The 23,248-nt window shown below is 35.6% G+C and overlaps 1 protein-coding gene across 2 annotated transcripts in view; it reads left to right on the top strand.

The window, feature by feature from the left end:
- Ac13E (Adenylyl cyclase 13E) overlaps positions 1-20,953 on the top strand; it is a 45,620-nt gene extending 24,667 nt beyond the window's left edge. Inside the window, exons 4-7 of one of the 2 annotated variants that reach the window (XM_072527353.1) lie at positions 3,881-4,380; positions 4,716-4,862; positions 16,149-16,601; positions 17,108-20,953. In XM_072527353.1, the coding sequence (XP_072383454.1) occupies positions 3,881-4,380; positions 4,716-4,862; positions 16,149-16,601; positions 17,108-18,844 (2,837 nt within the window). In that variant the 3' untranslated portion in view covers positions 18,845-20,953. The remainder of the gene's footprint in view (positions 1-3,880; positions 4,381-4,715; positions 4,863-16,148; positions 16,602-17,107) is intronic. The other variant, XM_072527354.1, reaches the window with a different exon arrangement.
- Positions 20,954-23,248: the final 2,295 nt, after the last annotated feature.

Here is a 23,248-nt window from a genome sequence, read left to right as displayed (position 1 = left end):
TGTCTAAATCTTTACAGGAAGCTGAAAATATACTCATGGCAAAATATATTCTTCTCACTTCCGGATGTAAGATATAGTTGCAGTCTTCAGGCACTTGTTGGCTTCATGCATTTGAATATTTGTTTGTAACTGAATTTTGGATGTGAGCTGAAGTTGTGGTTCTCAGGTAGATGCTGGCTTCTTCGTGGTAGTAGCCATGTTATATCCTATGTGTGGTGCACCACGTGAATCGGTATGTCCCACCAAAAGGGAGACAAGAAAAATTTGAGTTTAAATAAAAAAACCAAAGAATTCGTCAAAAAACCAAATAAACTAAAACTAGAGATCTTGTGTTTTCCACTGCATGGCCGTCTTGACAGAGCATCAGCATTTAAATGAACTTTTTCAGCCCAATATTCGATCTGTTCTAGCTTTCGGACTGTTGTATTATTTTCTTACAATTTACGGCAAATGTCATCTACGTCGCCATCATTCGGCATCGTGTTACGAACTATTTTCCATACGATTTAAAATAACTGCAATTGGTAAAGAACCAATTAGATGTGAATTGGAAATCGATGGCGTCAACATTGAGTAAGTAATGGAGACCAAATACCTAGGAGTTACACTGTTAGAGTGAGGACGACAGGCTGGTCAACATAACGACAAATAAACCACCACACGGTAGAAGTATCCTTCGACCTCACAAAAGATCGAATGACAATCTTCCATAGAGACATCAATACATCAATGAACAAGCAAAATTCTTTATAGAGAGGAAGACGAAGAACAAAACTGTAGTGATAATTGTGGCCCATACGAATTGGTTTTTCAATCATTTTAAAAATTAAATATCTTCTTCTATTTTATTTTTTAACATAATCTTATTTAATATGCGTCTTTATAAAACATAATCATTTCTGTGTAAGTTAAAGTCATTGCTGTATATACAAGTCAGTTTGTCGAGTTTTTTCGTAATAAAATATAAAATAACTAGCATTTTATAATAACCTCTGTTTAAAAATAAAACAAAAGCAAAGTGACTCTCACAATTTCGAAATCTCCCAGGTATTTATTTTTGTCCTATCATAAATTGTCTACCTTACAGCGGATTATATTGTTTTAAATAAACAGTGTTCCACAAATTTTGATTAGGTGAATGATAAAAACGAAAAAATGTTAAGACTGTTAACTTTAGTGAGTCTTATCCGTTCTGGCAGCCCCGGATATACCTAACGTAACGGAAACTGTTAAGTTAATATTTTCTCAACTTTGATATAACTTCTAATCAACAAGGAAACCAAATAACTAATAATGCATTTCGAGTTCGTAAATCATAATCAAATAAATACATACACATGTCGTTACTTATCTATTATAGCAATCAAATTACACAGTAGAAAGCTTTAACAGAGGGATATAAAACTGTCTAAACTGTTTACGAGGATGCACTGAAAAATGTGTAGCCTACTATAGAAGCAAACAAAATTTGAATGTCAAAATATTTTATTATTCAATATATTCTCTTCTTAATTAGATACATGTATAACAACGAATCTTAACGCCTATAGACCTTTCAAAAAAAATATCTTGCCATACACTTTTGATTCTCTGTCGTAGAAATACTCAGCTATTGGTAAACAATCAACAAATTAAAAAAATCTAGAGCTATATAATAAATCAAAAATTCTGTAGAGATAAAGCAACGGATAGCAAAGGCCAGTTAAACTCCATTTTTATTAATCTATCCCTACGTCTAACAACAAATTCTTGGCTACTTAAATGCTACAAAAGAGTGGAAGCTTGGAATCTATTGGAGGCATCTATGAAGAAGAGTCTTTTTGATATGTAATCCTAGGGACGAATACTGCGGAAGGGGAAAAGAACGTTAAATACTTATTACGACCAAAAAAAAAAAACAGAAATTAGACTATTTTGAACATACTATACGAAATGATGGGAGATCTCTTATTGTTGAAAAAGCGTTTGCTAAAAGAGACTCGGGAGGACGACGTATTTCTTGACTCCATAACCTCAAAACTTGGTTAAACATGACGATCGCGGGGCGGTTTCGGGCTACTGTAAATAAAGTCAAAATTGCTATGATGATCGCCAAAATTCGGAACGCATAGGCACCACAAGAACCAGATACTTTCGATGTTAAGATGGTAGAATCCGATACAGGGCCCGAGATATGTAATGAGTTAATCCGTAGAAGGATCTGTATTTGTTTCCATCATATATTTTTGTATCAGTTATGTTTGTAATTTGTAAAGTCCGCGCCAAATTTTTGCGACAGACCAAATATAATCAACGACAGAGACCTTTAAGTAATGCCGTCGCTGGCATGTTTTTGACTGGAATGCTCGGTTTATTGAATACTGTATGTGAAACGATTATGAAAAGTAATAGTTTTACGTACCTAAAATTGGTAATATAGAGTAATGGGGGAATTTATGGAGATGCGCGTAGTAGAATTAGCCTATGCAGTGACTGCCTAACCTATAGCGTATGCAGTGTTGTTTTAACATACTGTAGATATTATGAAAATGATACGAAATACGATAAGAAATTTTGATACTAAATCAATATGTACTTTTTAAATAAAAAATATACTGATTTTTTTTCTTAAAAAAGACTGAAGAATGGAGTAAAATCGAAACAACAATGACAGAAGTAGCTAATGTTTGCTTAGGCAATACAGGAGCGAAGAGAGAAGAAGACTGGTTCGACGAGGAATGTAAAATAGCACTAATGCTAAGAAATAAGGCAATGGGAATAAATAAAAGCCCCAGGTGGACTTTTCGTCGCCAAAACCATTCGACAGAAATAATAAAAGTCTCTACGGGACTTGAGATTATTTTGCGAGAGGTGACAGCGCGAAGTGAAGGGCCGTCGAAGAGTCAACACTCTGCTAACGTTCCTATATCTTGAGGAGTGTGAACTTGGCCACACATTGAGGCGTGAAGGGCCGGCATCGCTGTGAGATCCAAGGCATCCACCGTGCTCAGAATACTAGACAAATTATTCATATAAGACGAATATATATTATTCACGTAAGAAAACTCGAATTGTTTAACGTATTCTGCATTATCGGTGGCACCTGGCTGACCACAGAGTCTTAGGTGAGCTTCTCGCCTACTGGAAGTCGAGATCACATAAACTCCACGAACAAGAGGATAATCCGATCGTACGACAAGCAATCAAGAGCAGCCTTTTTGAAGACGAGGAAGTTTCTGAGTAACCAAATGCTCAATCTGCAAATCCGGTATCGGATGTTAAAATGTTATATCCAATCTATTTTTCTTTATGGTGGTGACGAAGTTTGGATTGGTAATGTTGACTTAATGAGAAAGCTGGAAGCTTTTGAGATGTGGCATTTTAGAAGAATTACGAACGAAATGGTGTTGCATAGAATGGGAAGAGATAGAGAACTTTTGATCACAATTAAAAGAAGAAAGGCAGCATATTGGGGCACATACTTAGAAATGAGAAGTACGATTTGTTGCACTTGATTATAAAGGGTAAAATCGAAGTAAAAAAGGGGTCTTGGTAGACGATAAATATCCTGGCTGAAAAACATTCGCGACTGGACCGGGTTAAACACACAGACGCTTTTATGGTTATAGCCAAACTTCATTAGTGGAGTTGGCTCTAGAAGAAGACGAAGATATCCGTGTGTGAATTGTAGACGATAATTATTAATGTAATTAAAATTTATGATATTTGTAATTTAGTGAGTTTTTGGGGTGAAAATAAAGTTAGTTAAACCACGTTTGCTTAATTTAATCCCTGAATTTACAGAAAACGTAGCAATAATATTTCTAGCGTAATAATTATAATATTTTATTAAAGAATGAAATAGATAAGTAATTTTTTTAAATTAGTACTTTATTTTTAGGTTTAAGGACATACTTTATCTTGGGTCGAAAAACCGACAAAACTCCATCCTATAGTGGATCCTTTCGAGCCGAAGGTCGCCAGAAGTACGCCAACTCACTCCAGCTTTTCATCTCGCCTCCTTCCAACTCTTCTTCCTCACCTCCTTCTCGGCCTCGCGTGTTATCCTGTGATACTTCCTCAAATTACATAAAACCACAACAACAAACGCAACATTTACTCTCCCCCGATGTGTGTAAAATAAAAGCGAGCAGTTTACCAAGTATTTTAGATCTGGAAAGCGACGATGCTATCTGTACTAGCCCGAACAACAACGACTCTTCCTGTACCGATGATATTAAAACTCCAACTAGTACGGCTAGTTCTGGAAAGTACGCCGTGAAATTAAAGAACTGGAAAATGCCGAAATTTATGAGGAAATTGTCTGATCAGAAGCAGGATTTGGAAGTGGATGTGTTTACTGTTTCTCCTCTGCCGCCTACCGAAGATGGATACCAACAAGTAAGTATCCTATGTGCAATATTTTACTCTACATCTAACCCCTATTCCTAGAAGATATTATTAACGTACAATCGTTATACTTACATAATATAGGGGTGTACATGGAATTTCGAAACGAACTGATGTTTCCACTAACAATATTACAAAACCCATTCGTCCATGTCTTTAAACAATAGGTATGTTCACCGCTGATATTTAGAACTGTCTTAAGTGACCTGTAGCTACAAAGGACAGTGGTTTAGTAAACTCTATGATGAAAATTGTTGCTCAACAAATTAACAGAGCTCTTGAAATAGATTTATATTCACTACCATTTAATTTGCTTTTGTTCACAGTTAGGCAGTTCCTTTCTAATACACCTATTGGATAAAGCACGTAAAACTTCTGTTCCTAGAGATGAGGCATGTGTTCCTTGTCTCGAAAAGTTATCGTCGGCTAGCTCGTTCCCGGCACTTCCGTTATGTCCGGGTACACACATTAAGGTAACCGCACTGTGTGGTGTCAGTAAGTGTGGTGTTTCACCTCCTAAGATCGTGTAGACTGCGAATGTTTAGTTTTTAATACTGCTTGACTAATACAGAGTGAATAGCTTGCAATATAATGTCTTGAATTAACTCATTAACAACAACTATGTTATCTATGTGATTTATAAAATAATAGGTAACAGACGATGATTTGTTATTGTCTATAAATATCAAAATGCATATATCTTTCATGTCAAATTTTTTATCTGTTGTAATTTTATCTTTGTTTTGATGGTAACTCAAGTTATCATCTTAACGAATATTCTTCTTCTTGTAGTGCCTATCCGTTTCGAATGTTGGCGTCCATCATGGCAATCGGTATTTTGCAAACTACGGCTCTGAAAAGATTTGTGGTTGTCGTGTTGAACCACATACGCAGATTTTTCAGCCAGGAAATTCTTCGCCTTCCTGGTCCTCGTTTTCCTTCTACTGTTCCTTGAAGAATGAATTGCAGCAACCCATATCTTTCGCTGTTCCTCATGATGTGACCGAGGTATTCAATTTTGCTGTTTTTATTGTGGTTACCAACTGTTCACGCCTCTATCTAATTCAAATTTATTTTATGCATTTTTACAATCCGGCAACATAGTGGCGTAGGGAGATATATTATGCCATATGTGAAGATAAGGCGAGTCCCTTAAGACACCCCCAAGAAGACGGCACTCAAGTACGAGACGGGATCGGTGAAAGAGCATTCAGAGCGAGCGGACATAATACTTAATAAGCGTTTATATATTGTATTGTGTAATTCAAAATAAAATCAGTTTTGTTTTCGCACGGAGTTTGATTATTAACCAGCGGCACAAGCGAAGTGCATATCAAGCAAATCCATGGTCTATTCGAGCCGAATCATCAAATTTTTGTGTTAAAACAGTGTAAATTCACCGAATTCCGAACTCATATTTGTGTCATCATATTAGCGGGCGAAATAGTGCATTCATAGTGGCCCGAGCGCGTTATAGACTGTCGAGCGTTGTTCTTAAGACAGTTACATAATTGGACAACTGTGGGTTTAAAATCTGTGAAGACCTGAGGCATATCCTTGGCGCCAGGAGGCTAGGGCTGTTAGAATAAACATACAATATTTTGGTGAGCATTATCCATTTCACATTCCCTTATTTATCAGTCTTTGTACCTTTATTCTGCACATGTGATAATTCTGAGAACGTTAGGGTCGAATATCAAGCGATTTATATTCTGTTTCTGTTTACTGTTTAATTCATTATAAAATTATGGAGAATTTAAAGCGAAAAAGGGGCGGTTTTAAATGCAAACTCACAATATTTTCTAAATTTATATTAGCGTTAAATGATAAAATAACTAAGGGTGAAACGATTTCAGATTTAGAAGTATTACAGGCTATTGAAATGGTAAATAATATAGAACATTTACAGGGCGAATTCGATGAAGTTCAGGGGCAAATAGAAAATACGGTTCAATTTGAATTATTAGAGGATGAATATACGGAACGCGAAGAATTCTATAACAAATATTATTCACAATTAGCGGTAGCGCGAAAAATCATTCGCGATAATCAACAAGTAGCTTGTATAGAAAGCGATAAAGCAAGTGAGCGCTCTAAGAATTCACATACAGGGCATTGTATTGAGCTTAAACCTATCGAGTTACCAAAATTTGATGGTAATTATAATAATTGGTTAGATTTTGCAGATCTTTTTGAATCTTTAGTTAACAGAAATGAGTACTTAGACAATATAAGGCGTTTTCATTATTTACGAAGTTCATTACAGGGCGGTGCGGCGCAGGTCATACGAACATTAGAGTTTACCGCCGAAAACTATGCAGTTGCGTGGAAATTAATTAGGGAAAGGTACGATAATAAGAGATTATTAATTTCCAATCATATTAATGCCTTATTTAATATAGAGCCAATACATAAAGAGTCATCTAATAGATTGCGGCAATTAGTTGACATTTTTTCGAAGCATTTATACGCGTTAAAGCAGCTAGGTCTACCTACTGATTCGTGGGACATACTCCTTATTCATATTATTTCTTGTAAGTTCGATACATCGACTTTACGCGCATGGGAGAATAGCAAAACACATAATGAAATTCTTAGTTTTGATGATTTTAAAACGTTTTTAAAATCAAGGGCGGACCTCTTAGAATCTCTTGAGGTAAATCAAACTGAAAAACAAAATACACGGAATATTTCTCAGGCGGGCGCATATTCACGGAATACGAAATATTCACATAACATTCGCGGTCTATATTCATCACAGGGAACTTTAAATAAATCGGATAATACACTGTGTTGCCCTATTTGCAAAAGGGAACACACCATTTATCAATGCGGCGAATTTTCAAAACTTTCATCTAGGGACAGGTTTGATAAAGTAAGACAGGTCAATCTTTGCACTAATTGTCTTAAACCTGGACATTTCTATAAGCGGTGTAGACAATCAACATGCAAGAAATGTGCGTCAAAACATCATACGTTATTGCATCCAGATAGATCAAGCGAACAGAACGCAGCTTTAGTTCATCAACCGGTAGAAAACGCGAGCGATATACGATCTGCAGATAATATACAAGGTAGCTTAAACACTACCAATTTGTCAGTTTCGGCAGTTAGCGCTGCAGATCAAACTATACTGTCCACAGTATTAGTTAATATTTTTGACGGCCAAGGTAAGGCATACATAGTGCGAGCTTTGTTAGATTGCGGTTCACAAAGCTCATTCATAACCGAAAATTTATGCGATAAACTTAGATTAAAAACGACAAGCGCGAACATATCAGTCATGGGCATAAATAATATTGCATCTCCCGTTCGATTGAAATGCGAAATAAATATACAGTCGCGTAGCGATATAACTTTTCATAAAACTTTAAATTGTTTCGTAATACCAGAAATTACGGGGTGCGTGCCGGCATCTGAAATAAACATTAGCGATTTGCAGATACCTAAACATTTAAAATTAGCGGATAATTATTTTCATAAACCACAAAGGGTCGAATTGTTGATAGGAAGTGATCTATTTTGGCAAATACTGGGCGCAAACAGAATTAGTTTAGGTAAAAATAAACCATTCATGCAAGAAACAATGTTTGGCTGGATCATAGCAGGGCCGTATATCAGCCAAAACAAAGCATCAGAAAAGCGAATAACTAAGTGTAATTTCACAAACACAATCGAAGTTACAGAACAGCTAAGTAAGTTCTGGGAACTTGAAGAGGTTTTCAATGGAAAACCTGCACTCTCGGGCGAAGAAATTGCATGCGAAAAACATTTCGAAGATACGGTGAAACGCGACGCGACAGGCAAATTCATAGTATCATTGCCATTCAAGGAATCGATAAGTTCACTCGGTGATTCATTTCGTCAAGCAAAAAATAGATTTTTAAATCTCGAGCGTAAATTGAATAAAGATGCCAATCTTAAAACTCTTTATAGCGAATTCATCCAGGAATATAAAGAATTAGGACATATGAAAGGTTTATGCAGAATTACGGAAGCGGCAACAGACTTTAGGGTAAATACTACATTTTATTTTATGCCACATCATCCAGTATTAAAAGAAAATTCTTTGACGACACGTTTGCGCGTTGTGTTCGATTGTAGTGCGCCAACTACAAACGGCATTTCATTAAATAGTATTCAAATGGCCGGACCAACCTTACAAAATGATTTACTCTCCATTTTATTGCGTTTTAGAACACACTTATATGTAGTTAGTGCGGATATAGAAAATGTACCGTCAGGTATTGGTTGCAGATGATCAAAAATCCTTACAATGTATCTTATGGCGAAATAATCCGGAAGAACCGATTGAAATATTTCAGTTACAAACAGTTACGTACGGTATGAAATGCTCTTCTTACTTAGCGATTAAATGTCTAATGACATTGGCAGAGGAGCAAGAAGCTAAAAATCCTAACATTGCTAGCATTATTAAATCCGATTTTTATGTGGACGACCTTTTGACAGGTTTTGATTCAAAACAGAAAGCGCGCGAAGCATGTAAACAACTTTTTGAGGTCCTCAAAGGCGGAGGATTTTACATTGCGTAAATTCTATTCAAATGATCCTGAAATATTGAGAGATATACCGGATAATTCAACTACGGGTTCCGTTATTCAATTCGGTGAAAACGAGAAGGCGAAAACTTTGGGATTATTGTACTCACCGCAATCAGATACTATGTTTTATAGCATAAGTTCATCTCTAGGCCATATAATCACAAAGCGAACTTTATTATCGGACATAGCTCAAATTTTTGATCCCTTGGGTCTATTAAGTGCGTGTACCATCATAGCGAAAATTATGTTACAACAACTATGGCTCGAGCGTCTTTCATGGGATGATCCCATACCGGAGCATTTAGCAAATAATTATTTACAATTTAGGAATAAATTAGGAATCTTAAACAATTTAAAAATACCTCGGCATGTTATATGTTCTAGTAAGGTCAAACTAGAACTTCATGGATTTTGCGACTCCTCAGAAAAGGCGTACGGTGCTTGCATATTCATTAAATCTACCGATTCGTTAGGCAGGTCGTATTCATTCTTATTATGTGCAAAAAGCAAGGTTGCGCCCTTAAAGCCAGTTACCTTGCCGCGTTTAGAGCTCTGTGGAGCAGTAATTTTATCGCGTTTGACCAATAAGGTCAAAAATTCATTAAATGTGCAATTCGATACGTGTTACCTCTGGACAGATTCATCGATAGTACTTAGCTGGTTGAAAACAGCAGCCAATGCATTGAAGACGTTTGTTAGTAACCGCGTAGCAGAGATCCAGGAAACCACTTCGTTTGCGCAGTGGCGTCATGTGCCAGGCAAGGATAATCCTGCAGATCTAGTGTCCAGAGGCGTGGAACCAGATAAAATAATGGAGTGCAACTTATGGTGGCATGGACCGGAGTGGATCATGCAAGATTCAGATAAATGGCCAAATTTACAAGTTGTCCCCACTGAAACAAGCGAAACGAGGAAAAACATAAAGGTTTTTACGAATAAACTTGATGAAACACAGAATACGGAAGTATTTTCATTTGAGCGCTTCTCTAATATTTTACGTTTAAAAAGAACCGCTGCATATGTGTTCAGATTCATCCGCATGTGTAAAAATAAGGAAAGAACTTCTGAACCCCTTTCTTTGGATGAAATACATTCTGCATTTAATCGTATTCTAAAACTGTGTCAATCACAGTCATTTTCTAATGAAATAAAGCATTTGAACCAAAAGGGATCTTTAGATAAAAACAGCAAACTCATAAATTTATCTCCATTTCTTGATGATCAGGGCATCATGAGAGTAGGCGGGCGTTTAAAGCATTCCGAGTTTACGTATGACAAAAAACATCCCATCATTTTAGCGGCAGATCATATAGTTACGTCGTTAATATTTAATCATTTTCACAAGGATCTTATGCATGCTGGTCCTCAGCTTTTACTTGCAACTATAAGAGAAACTTTCTGGCCGTTATCAGGAAGAAATTTAGCGCGACGTACCGTACACAAATGTGTAAAATGTTTTAGATTAAAATCTAAATCCATTCAGCCAATAATGGGTGACCTACCTGCCCAGCGTCTCGCAGGTGGCCCACCATTTATTGTAACAGGTGTAGATTATGCGGGCCCTTTCTTAATTCGCGATAGAAAGGGTCGAGGTTGTAAACTAATAAAGAGTTACATGTGTCTTTTTATTTGTTTTTGTACGAAGGCCATACATTTAGAATTAGTTACAGAACTGTCTAAGGAATCATTTCTGTTGGCCTTTAAAAGATTTATTGCGCGAAGAGGCAAGCCTCAAAAGATGGTCTCCGACAATGGAACCAATTTTATAGCAGCTAGTTCGGAGTTAAAATTGTTAAGAAAATTTTTAGAGCAGCACACTCCCGCGATAAGAGAATCCTTGCTAAAGAATAATATTTCGTGGTCCTTCATACCTCCCTATTCTCCACATTTTGGCGGACTGTGGGAAAGCGGAGTAAAAACAGTTAAGCATCATTTGCATAGGGTTTTGGGAAACGCGCACTTAACGTTCGAGGAATTTTATTCGTTGCTTGTGCAGATTGAAGCTATAATAAATTCCCGACCGATTCATCCTTTATCCTGTGATCCAAATGATCTCTCCCCATTAACCCCTGCACATTTTCTCATCGGAAGACCACTTATTACCAATCCAGATCCATATTTGCGTCATGTTCCAGTTAATCGGCTCTCAAAATTCCAGCATATTCAGCAGCTTTCTCAGCATATATGGGAACGATGGAACAAAGAATACATCTCCGAACTACAAAAACGCACGAAATGGACTACTACTAACGGTGAAGTTGCGGAAAACACGTTAGTGCTCATAAAAGAGGACAATTTACCTCCATTAAGGTGGAAGTTAGGTCGCGTGATCGAACTTTTACGCGGCAGTGATGGTGTAGCCAGAGTTTTTAGGATAAAGACAGACAATGGTATCATAACTCGTTCTTTTTCCAAGGTGTGTCCGCTACCCGTTTCGGACTAAGTGTAGTTTAAACATTTGAACATTTAGCGTTAGCAGACGATTTTGTTGGCAGTGTTTGCCAAGGCGGGGGCCATGTTCACGCCTCTATCTAATTCAAATTTATTTTATGCATTTTTACAATCCGGCAACATAGTGGCGTAGGGAGATATATTATGCCATATGTGAAGATAAGGCGAGTCCCTTAAGACACCCCCAAGAAGACGGCACTCAAGTACGAGACGGGATCGGTGAAAGAGCATTCAGAGCGAGCGGACATAATACTTAATAAGCGTTTATATATTGTATTGTGTAATTCAAAATAAAATCAGTTTTGTTTTCGCACGGAGTTTGATTATTAACCAGCGGCACAAGCGAAGTGCATATCAAGCAAATCCACCAACTCTTTTCCTTTTTGCATTCTTAATAAAACGTCCTGATTAGTAACGTGGTCGGTATATCTTCAGGATTCTACGATAAAGCCACATTTCGAAAGCCTTAATTTTCTTACAGGTAGCGTCTGTGAGAGTCCACGACTCAACTCCGTACAACAGTATAGGAAAGATGTAACATACCATGATCTTTATCACTACACATAACTTCATAATTAATGAAAATTTAGTTGTAAAATGTCTATTCACACTTAATTCAAAATGAGTAGGTAAATGATCTGGAAGCTCGTTCACCCTTAGTACGACTCTTTTAAGTAGTCTTATCTAGTCGCCAAAAAAGAAACAGTTAAGCAGAAGAGGTGATGAAATAATAATGATGCAGCTTCGGTAGAACTCTAGAAAGATGAATCTTTCTACATTTTCGTGATCAAACAAAACGAAACAATATTAATAGAACTTACCATAAATGAAAGTTATCGCCACTAAAGTGTATTTAAGAGACTAATTACTTAACGTCTGCCGTCATCGTACAACAAAACTAATGTGCCTCAAATCTTGGCATCTGGGTAATTTATATACTCCTTAGTCAGACAACTTAAAACTAAATGTTAATATAACATTTTTAATAGGTACTTGGAAAAATAAAGTGCATCTGTGTATATAATAAAAAATTGGTTAAATGACAGAAGTACTATGTACTTTTTAACTAGACTAAACACAGACGAAATTCAGTATAGGGGAACTGAAAATACGGCGTAGTAATACTCAATAAAAACAGTCTACGAATCTATTTATTTATTAACGGAATCCATTTACAAAAGTTTAAAAAAAAACTACACCTTATAAACAAAAAGATTTTAAAATATCAAACATCTCAGAATAATAACACAGGCCGACATGATTTTTGGTGTTTTGGTTTGACATGTGTCCTTAGCTAATATGGGTACGCTGATTCTCAATTTGAATTCGGTTTAAGCCCATCACGTCAAAATTTTTCACTAAATTAAAAAAAAAACCTTGTGAGATATTATGTACTAGCGCAAACAAATACCTTATTAATATTTCGTAAATTGCATTAAAATGATTTCTTTAAAATACTTGATATATCGATAGAAAATATTTTAATACATTAATATGTTAATTTTATTTGAATGGCAACACTGCCCACCACGTCAAAATTTTTACAAAATTGGAAAAACCTTGTGAGATATTATATATTAGCGCCAACAAGTACTTTATTAATATTTTGTAAATTACATTAAAATTATTTCTTTTAAATACTTTTATTTCGAAATGAAATATTTTAATCTTTTTCTTCAAGTGCCATCTTCGTTCCGAAGGTTGGCGATCATCAGGGCTATACGTATTTTCGAAACTGCTGTCCGAAACAATTCGTTGCTGCTACAGCTATACCATTCCCGTTAGATTCTCAATATTTTAATACATTATGTTAATTTCATTTGAATGGCAACACTGCCGATGCCGTCAACTTCAACTTGACGGCATCGGCAGCCGTCAATATGACGGCATCGGCAGTTGTGTATTGCGTAATGACGGCATCGGCAGTTGTGAAAATAGAGTTAGCGTCAGTTGTTAGTAGCATCGAGTTGTATTTTGTTTTATGAGTGTTTATTGCGCCATAATGTCATCAAGAAAGTGTAAGAACAGTCCTGATATATTTTGATACGTATGTGGTGATTTAACAATAGGAAAGCATCAACGAAACATAACAGACTTTATAAAGAAAGCTTATCACGCTTACTTCGGTGTAAAGCTTGGTGATTAGGACAAACCTTGGGCTCCACACAAAGTGTGCTTTCAGTGTGTCGAACTAATGAGAAAATTAACAAAAGGTACACTAACTCTTTACCCTTCGGCATTCTTATGGTATGGAGGGAACCAAAAAACCATGGAGACGACTGCTACTTTTGCTCCTGCGATATCAAGGATTTGAATTTAAAAAATAAACAGAAAATTCAATATCCTGATTTACCTTCTGCTAAACGATCTGTAAGTAAGAAATAAAATTTGTGTTACCCAAAGAGCCATGGAAAATTCGATGTTAGGTATTTCTCGTAGGGATCGGATCACGAACAAGGAAATAAGACGGAGAACAGGAGTGACAGATGCCATAGAAAGAATTATGACCCTTAAGTGGAACTGGGCGGGGCACATAGCTAGAATGTCGGATAACAGATGGACACAGCGAATAATACAGTGGAGACCGAGACAAGAAGCACATCGAAGTAGAGGTCGTCCACCAACAAGATGGTCTGATGACATAAAACGGATCGACAAAAATTGGATGCAAACAGCACAAAACAGAAATACATGGAAAAGACTGAGGGAGACCTATATCCGTGGATAGCTCCGGGTTAAATGATGATGATGATGATGATGAAACGACCTGTATCTCATGAAGCAGGAATCCTTATTCCTCCACCTTTTCTTCACACCATCCAACAGCAATCATCAGATGAAAGTTCAGACGAAAAAACCGATGAAGACGAATTCAATCCTGAGATTGAATTCAAACCTCAAAAGTTTATCTAAGCTGAATAAATAACTTAGTGAGAGACTTGGGCCTATCGAAGGATGCTGCACAAATTTTAGGATTACGGCTAAAAGATAAAAATCTATTGGCTCCAGGTACCAGATTATAGGGTATCCTTGGTATAGGCATCGTGAAAAAGAGTTCGCGGAATATTTTTCTCAAGAGGGCTCACTGGTGTATTGTCATAATATTCCTGAAGTAGTCATGAAACCGGGAGCTGACAATTACGATTCCACATCATGGCGGTTATTTATTGATTGTTCTAAGAGAAGTCTAAAGGGTGTCTTGTTGCACAATGGTAATACTTATACCTCAGTGTCTGTTACTCACTTCGTGCATCTCAAAGAAACATGAGAATCTTGAGCTGTAACTAAATCAAATAAAATATAGCCAATATCGTTGGCTACTCTGTGCAGATCTCAAAATAATATCCACGCTTTTGTGTCAGCAATCTGGATTCACAAAGAATTAATGTTTTTTGTGCGAGTGGGACAGTCGAGCACAAAATTTACATTACGTTAAGAAAGAGTGGCCACTCAGATAAAGACTTGTACCGGGACAAAAAAATGTGCAACTTGATGCACTAGTTGACCCAAAATTAGTTCTTTTGCTTCCTTTTCACATAAAGTTAGGAATGATGAAGCAGTTTGTCAAAGCTTTAGATAAACAAAGTGGCTGCTTTAAATATGTGTGCGACAAATTTCCTGCACTTTCTGAAGCTAAACTTAAAGAAGGAATTTTTGTAGGCCCTCAAATTCGAACCTTAAAATCGGACAGATTGTTCCAGAATACAATGACCCAGGATGAATTTGAAGCATGGAGTTCTTTCGTAGAAGTCATATACAGTTTTCTTGGAAACAACAAGTCTCCAAACTATAAAGAAATTGTAGCCAACATGGTCGAAAATTATAAAAAACTGGGATGCAATATGAGCGGCAAACTTCATTTTCTGGATTCCCACGTTGACTATTTTCCCGAAAATCTTGGAGCTGTCAGCGAGGAGCAAGGAGAGAGGTTTCATTAAGATATAAAGGAGATGGAAAGACTTTACCCAGAAAGATGCGATATAAAAATGATGGCTGATTACTGCTGAACCTTGAAGAGAGAGTCGATCACTAAAATCCATAAAAAGAAGACCACAAAACGCAGTTTTCTTAAAAAAGTTAAAAACGGTTTTATTAAAAAAAACAAATATTGTCTAGAATCCTTTTTTTAAGAATATTTTGCAGTGTAATTTTGTATTAACTAAAGTTTCAATAAAAAATTTCTCAGTATTTTTGTTAGCTTCTATGAAAAATTTCAAACACACCTTTCTTGAAAACCTGACGTGCTGGAAAAAAACTAAGTACATATTGGTGATCAGCACATCTCATTTACTATAAGACACCTATTAAACTTGAAATACTTTTTCATAAAAAAAAAGTAAGCCTGTGTAATCGATAACAAACTTATGCAGCTATCAAAGGTAGACTAGTATTGACATGTAAAAGAGATCACTTATAAGATACCTTTTTGTTGTTTTCTCGGTTGTTTTTTAAATAAACTAATTTTGGAGTCAAAAATAAGAAGTGCCATTATTACTAGAAAAATAAAAACGCTACATGGTGCTTGTTTTCTATGTAATTGTATAGAAGAAATAGGACTTTACAGTAGTTTTAATTCTCCAAAATTTATTTATTGAAAACTTGGGAGTTTTCTTATTCTTCAGTAAATGGTTTGGTTTTATGTTTTTTTTAATAATTAATTTCACCTCCGTGTTTCGTCTTTGGACTTGCTCTAGTGCTAATAATGTATAAATAATCAAATTATTAAAACGTTAAATCGTTTTATAGGTTCCTACGATCATCGAAGCAACCGTTAATGGCAATAAAGATTACATACCAAAGACAGACGTAGAAGATTCATTGAAAGACAATATCGATATAAAATCCTATATAAGCCAATCCCGAAGCGATATCGGTCAGTTTGATTATTCCACCAACTGTGAATTCATCAGGAGCGGAAGCTATAGATCACAATATGGTAGATCTCCGGTATCGGATCTCCAGTATTTACACCGAAGTGGAAGCAGTCGATCTAGACGAGGTAGGTCACCTATGTTTGACAGCTTGGAGCCCACGGAAAGAGCTAGAAGCGCTACAGTCTCCACCATCAATATCCAGAGACCAAAGAGGTCCTTTGAACTTCCCAGTAGATTATCCAGTGTTACTGGGTTAGAAGAAAATATCAATCAGAGCAGAAAAGATTCTGGAATTCGGAGTAATAGTAGGAAAAGTAGTATACAGGTAAGCAATTACTCTTCCACATCTGGACCAATTAAGTTAGTTTTTTACTCGACACAATTTTTTAGGGGGGTTTGACAGTTGAAATATATAGTATGAGATACCACAAAAAGACTTTCATTAGTAGAACTATTTTTAAAGTAATATAATATAGTTGAATGCTCGAATAAATGAACTTTAATCAAATAAAAAACAGATATCGAGCACAGTTTTTTATTAAATCTTGCCCAAGCACTTCTTGCATCTTCAGGGACATTTCGTCAAAATTATAGGCTATATAGCACTGTTATGAATGTCATAAATATTAAATAGTACATTTACACAACACTAGACAAAGGACAAACAGTTTAAAAAAAATTTAAATTTGAAGAAGCTGCGTAGTGGGTGAAAGCAGGAGAGGGAAAGCTGTCCTGCTCGCTAAAGATTAAGAATAGTTATTGTTGAATATAGTATTCATATTTTTCTTGTTATTGTTCAGAATACCACCCAAAATTGATTTTATTTTTTAGATCGATCCAACCCTTACGAATTCAGAAATGTTACATCGAGTCTCTGGATATTACACAGCTAGTCAATTTTCAATAAACCACACCCCTCAAGTGCCAAGGAAGTTCGGACCGCCATTTTTCGATAAATCCGGAGCATCTATACAAATTTTGCGAAAACAATCAGACCGACAGTTAATAAAATGTGTTCAAGATAACTCCAAATCAAAATCTTCATATTTCATAAAGCCACCTTTGTCTAGCATTTCGTTATTTTTCAAAGACAAAGAGATGGAGAAACAGTATCGCCAGAATGTGCACCGAATACCGAAAAGGGGAGATCAAGATATTATGACTTTGGCCAACTCCAAATTTAACACGTATTTAGATGTGTTGGTGTCGTTGTTGGTTTTTCTTTTAGTCTCTTTGGGATCGGCTCTTTTGTACAAAGTGACATCGGTGTGGTTAACAACATTTTTCGTACTACTGCTTTTTCAATCGTTGGGCATGGCTTTTTGTTTGAAAAACGTCGTGCGATGGTTCGACAGAGTGTTGTGGTGTTTCATCAGATTTTATCGATGGAACTTCTTCGGAGCTGTGCTGGTTAGTTTGCCTTTAGTTTCAGCAATAGCAAATTTCGCTAATAATCAAAACTTTTCACCAACTAGCCTTAATACCTTTAGTTATTTGGTATTTGTCGGTCTAGTACATTTCTGCAACTTCACCCAGTTGAATTGTTGGATGAAGAACATACTAGCTACTGTAAGTAGTTTTTCTTTAGCTTGCGTGTGTATTTTTTATGACGATAGTTCCTGTAGCTACGAAACGATGCAGTCTAATAGCACGAATACAAACGGCTCATTAGTATTAGATAGTTTTAATTATACAACTCCGACAGAGGACAGATCTTGTGTGTTTTATAAGGCTGAAATAGTTTTGAATTTGTTAATATTGGTTATACTGATCTGGATGTTAACAAGAGGGTTCGAGATCGGTTACAGATTGAGTTTCCACACAAATTACGTAGCTAACAGAGATAAAAACAAAGTGGAAACTTTAAAGAACCAAGCCGATTATCTTATATATAATATAGTTCCGGAACATGTAGCAGAACAGCTGAAAAAAGACGCCAAATACTCAGAGAATTTTAAAAACGTAGCTATCATTTTTGCCAGTATTGTAAACTTCAACGAAATGTACGATGAGAGTTTCGAAGGAGGTAAAGAGTACCTTAGGGTTCTTAACGAACTAATAGGAGATTTCGATGAACTGTTGGATCGGCCAGAATTTCACAGCGTAGAAAAAATAAAGACCATAGGATCGACGTTTATGGCCGCTAGTGGACTGAATTCGCGCAAACGCCTACTGCAGAAGGATCCCAACGAACATCTTTTCGCGTTGATGGATTTCGCTATAGAAATGCAGAAAGTGGTGAACGATTTTAACAGATACTTATTAGGTTTCGTTTTGGAGTTAAGAGTCGGTTATAACTTCGGAGATGTAACTGCCGCCGTTATAGGAAACACAAAACTTTATTATGACATTTGGGGAGACGCGGTCAACATCGCGTCCAGGATGGATAGTACAGGTACAAAAGGTAAATTGCAGGTAGGTGAACATTGTTTGCCGATTTTGCAAGAAAAGTACGAGTTTGAATTGAGGGGATCAGTTTATGTTAAAGGTAAAGATAATATGAATGTTTATTTTCTCAAGAAGAAGAAAACTTCGCCGTTCCTGTCGGTCCCCGACACTTCATTGTGATGCTTAGATTAGATAAAGAAACTTTAAATGAAATTTTAATACAGTAGGCTAGTATAGATTCACTCATTTTTTTTAAATTGACTTCTAATATTCGAGATGATATATTCGAATATACTTAGGTAAAATATTGTCAGGATTGTTATTTATTTATGCGCTAGTTAAACAAAGTTGACATTTTCTTACAATATCATAAGATTTATGAAAATATACAACCTAAAAATGGTTTTAAAATAGGCGAAACGAACGAATCACAGATGCTAATGATTAATCATGATATAGCGATAACAAAAAGTATAATTATTTCTTCTAAAAATAAAGATTATTAATATTTTGAGGAAATTAATTCAAACATACCAGGCACTAAGTCACATGATAGTACATACCAATCAGAAAATGTTACGTCACGACGTGGAAAAGTCATTGTTCTTGTTAAAATTTTCATAGAACACAACAGGTAACTTCTCGTTTTTTATCTTTCAAGACAATTATAGTTAATACACTATGGAATCAGGATTTTTAAAATTAATTTCAATTATAGTCGGTTCGCCAATGCCAGTCCCAAATGTCTAGTAAATTTATTAATTATTTTTTTGTGAAGTTAGTTACTTTTTGACAGACTAGAAGTGGCTGGAAATTACTATACAACCAAGCTCACGTGCTCATAGCCAATAACAAAATAGAACTGCGTAAATCAAAACAATAAATCAAAGGTTTAATCACAGAATAATAAACAATCAGAATACCCACTCTGCTTGTCAAAATAAGTACGCGCAGACGGAATCAGCCATGTTTTAAACGGAACCAGTGCTGTTCAGTAAAATTTTATCTGTTGTGCATAGAAAAATGAACCCGGTTTAATTTATTTACGGCAACCATAGACATAATATTCACTATTTTATTCGTACTTTTAGTTGAAGAATAGATTAAATTATTTCAAATTTACTAAATTAATAATCTCTAAAAATTTAAATTACAGTTCTGTCGTAGCTTGTCAAATTTCTCAATTCGAGTCTATGTTTCCGTTTAAAATATGGCGATCGCGTGCTGACATACTTCAAAGGCGGCATCTGAGAGTGGGCATTCTGATTGTTATTTGTTCTGTGGTTTAATTTTTATATTTTTGAAATTGTATAATCATTTATAGATTTGTATATACAAATAGAAAGATTACTATTTACAAAATAGTTTTTGTGCCATCACCATTTGTTTGGTGTAAAATTGTACAAAATAAAAATACTTTTAGAAAATAAATTCCATATAATTAGGCAGTCAATCAGAAAAGGTTTTCGTAGGATTAAACCAACATAAACTTTGGTTTTTTTTCTCTAACAATTGACGCCATTATGCTAGGCATTATAATTATAAATAAGTTTAAAGTTAATTTAAATTATTTATATTTTAATAGAACTATATTAAATGAAATAAAAGCGCGAATAATATAAATATTTACTACAATATTTTAAATTATAACAACTGAAATATTTTTTTATATACGAGGCGTGTTTTTTAAGTAAGTACCGTTTTGGAATTAAAAAAAGACGTGCAAAGATATGGCAATAATTTTATTTTTACATGAAAGCCTGTACCTTAATCTACTTTTCTACATAATTTCCGTGAATATTGAGGCACTTGTCATAACGTGGCACCAGTTTTTGAATACCCTCCTGATAAAATTCTGCCGCCTGACTTGTTAACCACTGCATCACAAATGTTTTGACTTCGTTATCGTCTTGAAGACGCTGACCGCCCAGGTGTTTCTTCAAGTGCTGGAACAAATGGTAGTCGCTGGGCGCCAGATCAGGGCTGTATGGAGGATGATCTAGAGTTTCCCATTTAAATGATTTGATGAGATCTTTGGTCTGATTAGCCACATGTGGACGGACATTGTCATACAGCAAAACGATACCCTTACTCAACTTGCCACGTCTTTTGTTCTGGATTGCTCGACGCAGATTTTTCAATGTCTCACAATAAGACGCTGCATTGATTGTCTCATTACGAGGCAGAAACTCCACTAGCAATACTCCTTTTCTGTCCCAAAAAACTGTGCACATGATTTTCCGGGTAGAAATTGTTTGCTTAAACTTCACTCTTTTGGGTGATGATGAATATCGCCATTCCATGAATTGTTGTTTCGATTCTGGTGTGACGTAGGCCACCCACGTTTCGTCACCAGTAACAATTTGATCTAAAAAATCTTCACCTTCACTGTGGTACCGCTCAAGGAAAGTCAATGCACTGCCTAAACGTTGGGTTTTGTGCAAATCCGTCAACGTTTTTGGAACCCAACGTGAACACAATTTCCGGTAATTCAAGTTCTCAGTAACAATGCGATACAAAACACTACGAGAATACTTAGGAAAGCAGTCGGACAATGATGAAATTGTAAATCGTCTGTTTTCTCTCACCTTTTCGTCCACTTTCTGCACCAAATTTTCATTAACGACCGAAGGACGCCCACTCCGTTCTTCATCGTGCACATTTGTGCGGCCATCTTTAAATGCTCTCACCCATTTCCTTACCATTCCAACACTCATAATGTTTTGTCCGTAAACTTCAACGATCTCACGATGAATATCGATCGGTTTTACGCCTTTAGCACTAAGGAATCGTATAACAGCCCGTACTTCACAATCAGCGTGACTCACGATTGTTGGAGGCATCTTAAACACTAGAGTAAACAATTATACAATGAAGAATCAGACTGTAATGGCGTCAGTGCGTAGACAAGAGATGTAGGTAACCAGCGCTCATGCGCGGAACGCCGACCGTAGCGCTGCGGCGGCGGAATCGCAAAACGGTACTTACTTAAAAAACATGCCTCGTATATACGGAAAATTTTATGGGTTTATTATACACTCCCAACATTTATAATAATTCTTCTTTTTTCGTTGAAAGAAATCTGCAATAGAAAGTTTATTTGAGCTTTTAATAGTGTGAGGTAGGAATTTTTGTGTTGTAGGTTTCATCATATTAATTTGGGTTAAAGTTCTATTTAATATAACCGAGCCGCAAAGTTTCTCGGAAAGAGGAAGTGTCACAAATAACAGTACAGTGTTGCATGATTTTCAGTAAATTATGAAATTCACTTTGAATTTGTACCTTTTTGCAATATACAATAGAACGTATAGGTAACATTTGTCAAAAGTCAGCTCTTTCAACAAACATCTGAGGTTAATTACATTAGCCCAATCCAAATAGCCTGGCTTCGAAATAAATATAAATTTTATCCAACTGATGACACACACATAATTCCTTGTACTGATATCCTTTAGTTTCTTGGATGCCTTATGATGCTGTATAACTTGCAAACAGTGAAACCGGTCGCCCAATCGTTCACAGATATAATACGACTATTATACCTGTTGTACCTGAAAAGAATTCAAAATGTCGTCCAAGAAAAAAAATCATAACCTCAAAACTGTGTTTTTTCTAGACGAGAAAATTTTAGTATTCATTATCGGTTTAAGAAATAACAATTTTTTTGTGTATTACTAAATAGAGGTCTTCACATTTCTAAATTCAGCCGAGTAAATGTTACCGTTTGTTGCAAAGAAATTGGTCACCGTAAAGCAATCAATTCTCGGCAAATTAAAGCTATTTTTCTTAATAAATCCCCTTTTATGATTATGATAAAAAAGTTTCAAAATCGTTTTCAAAGCAGATTGGCAGACAAATTTCACAGTAATTGCACATAAATCAATATGATGTTACCAAACAGCATACAAAATGCTTTTGAATGTGATACTGTTGGATATCAAGTGACGTCATGCAATTTGATTGGTGTTCGGTGTAATGTGACTTAAGAATGATTTAATTAAATTTTAATTAACAAATAAAAATTAAATTTCTTAAAAATAATGAAATTATTGTATTTTCGGGTTTTTATTATGTAAATTACCGTCTTGTGGGGTATTTTAAGGACCCTATTCTCTTCATATGCATAAATAGGTCAAATTCGGTGTACACTAGTCTAGATATATGTAAGAAGCGATTGTTGAATATATTGAAGGGAAATTTTGTTGTTTTTGGAAGAAAATGTCATACTTTTTCATTACCCTTAGCTAATGCAGCCCTTAAAAGAAGATCAATTTATGAAAAATGATATATATACAACTAGCTAAATTATTAATTACCAAAGAGTACTCTAATATAATACTGCTTGAAAATGTGTTTGTGTAACAAACTTATTGTCATGTTGCTTTACATAGAGTAATATAAAAAAGTTGACAATATAAAAATTGGAAGAAATAAAGAATCAAACAACACAAATGTTTGAAGACAAAAGCCCTAAAACTAATGTAGTATGAATAGCTAGATATTAAATAGAATCCTTGTAATTTAGTCATTTTGCCGAAATATTTGCAAGGTGCTGCCGTGATTGCCTCGGAATTTGAATTGTTG

This window comes from Diabrotica undecimpunctata, chromosome 3, assembly GCF_040954645.1.
Source record: "Diabrotica undecimpunctata isolate CICGRU chromosome 3, icDiaUnde3, whole genome shotgun sequence".
In the NCBI taxonomy this organism is placed as follows: Eukaryota; Metazoa; Arthropoda; class Insecta; order Coleoptera; family Chrysomelidae; genus Diabrotica; species Diabrotica undecimpunctata.
Note: the sequence above shows the minus strand (reverse complement) of the source record. Positions and strands in the feature narration are given on the sequence as shown.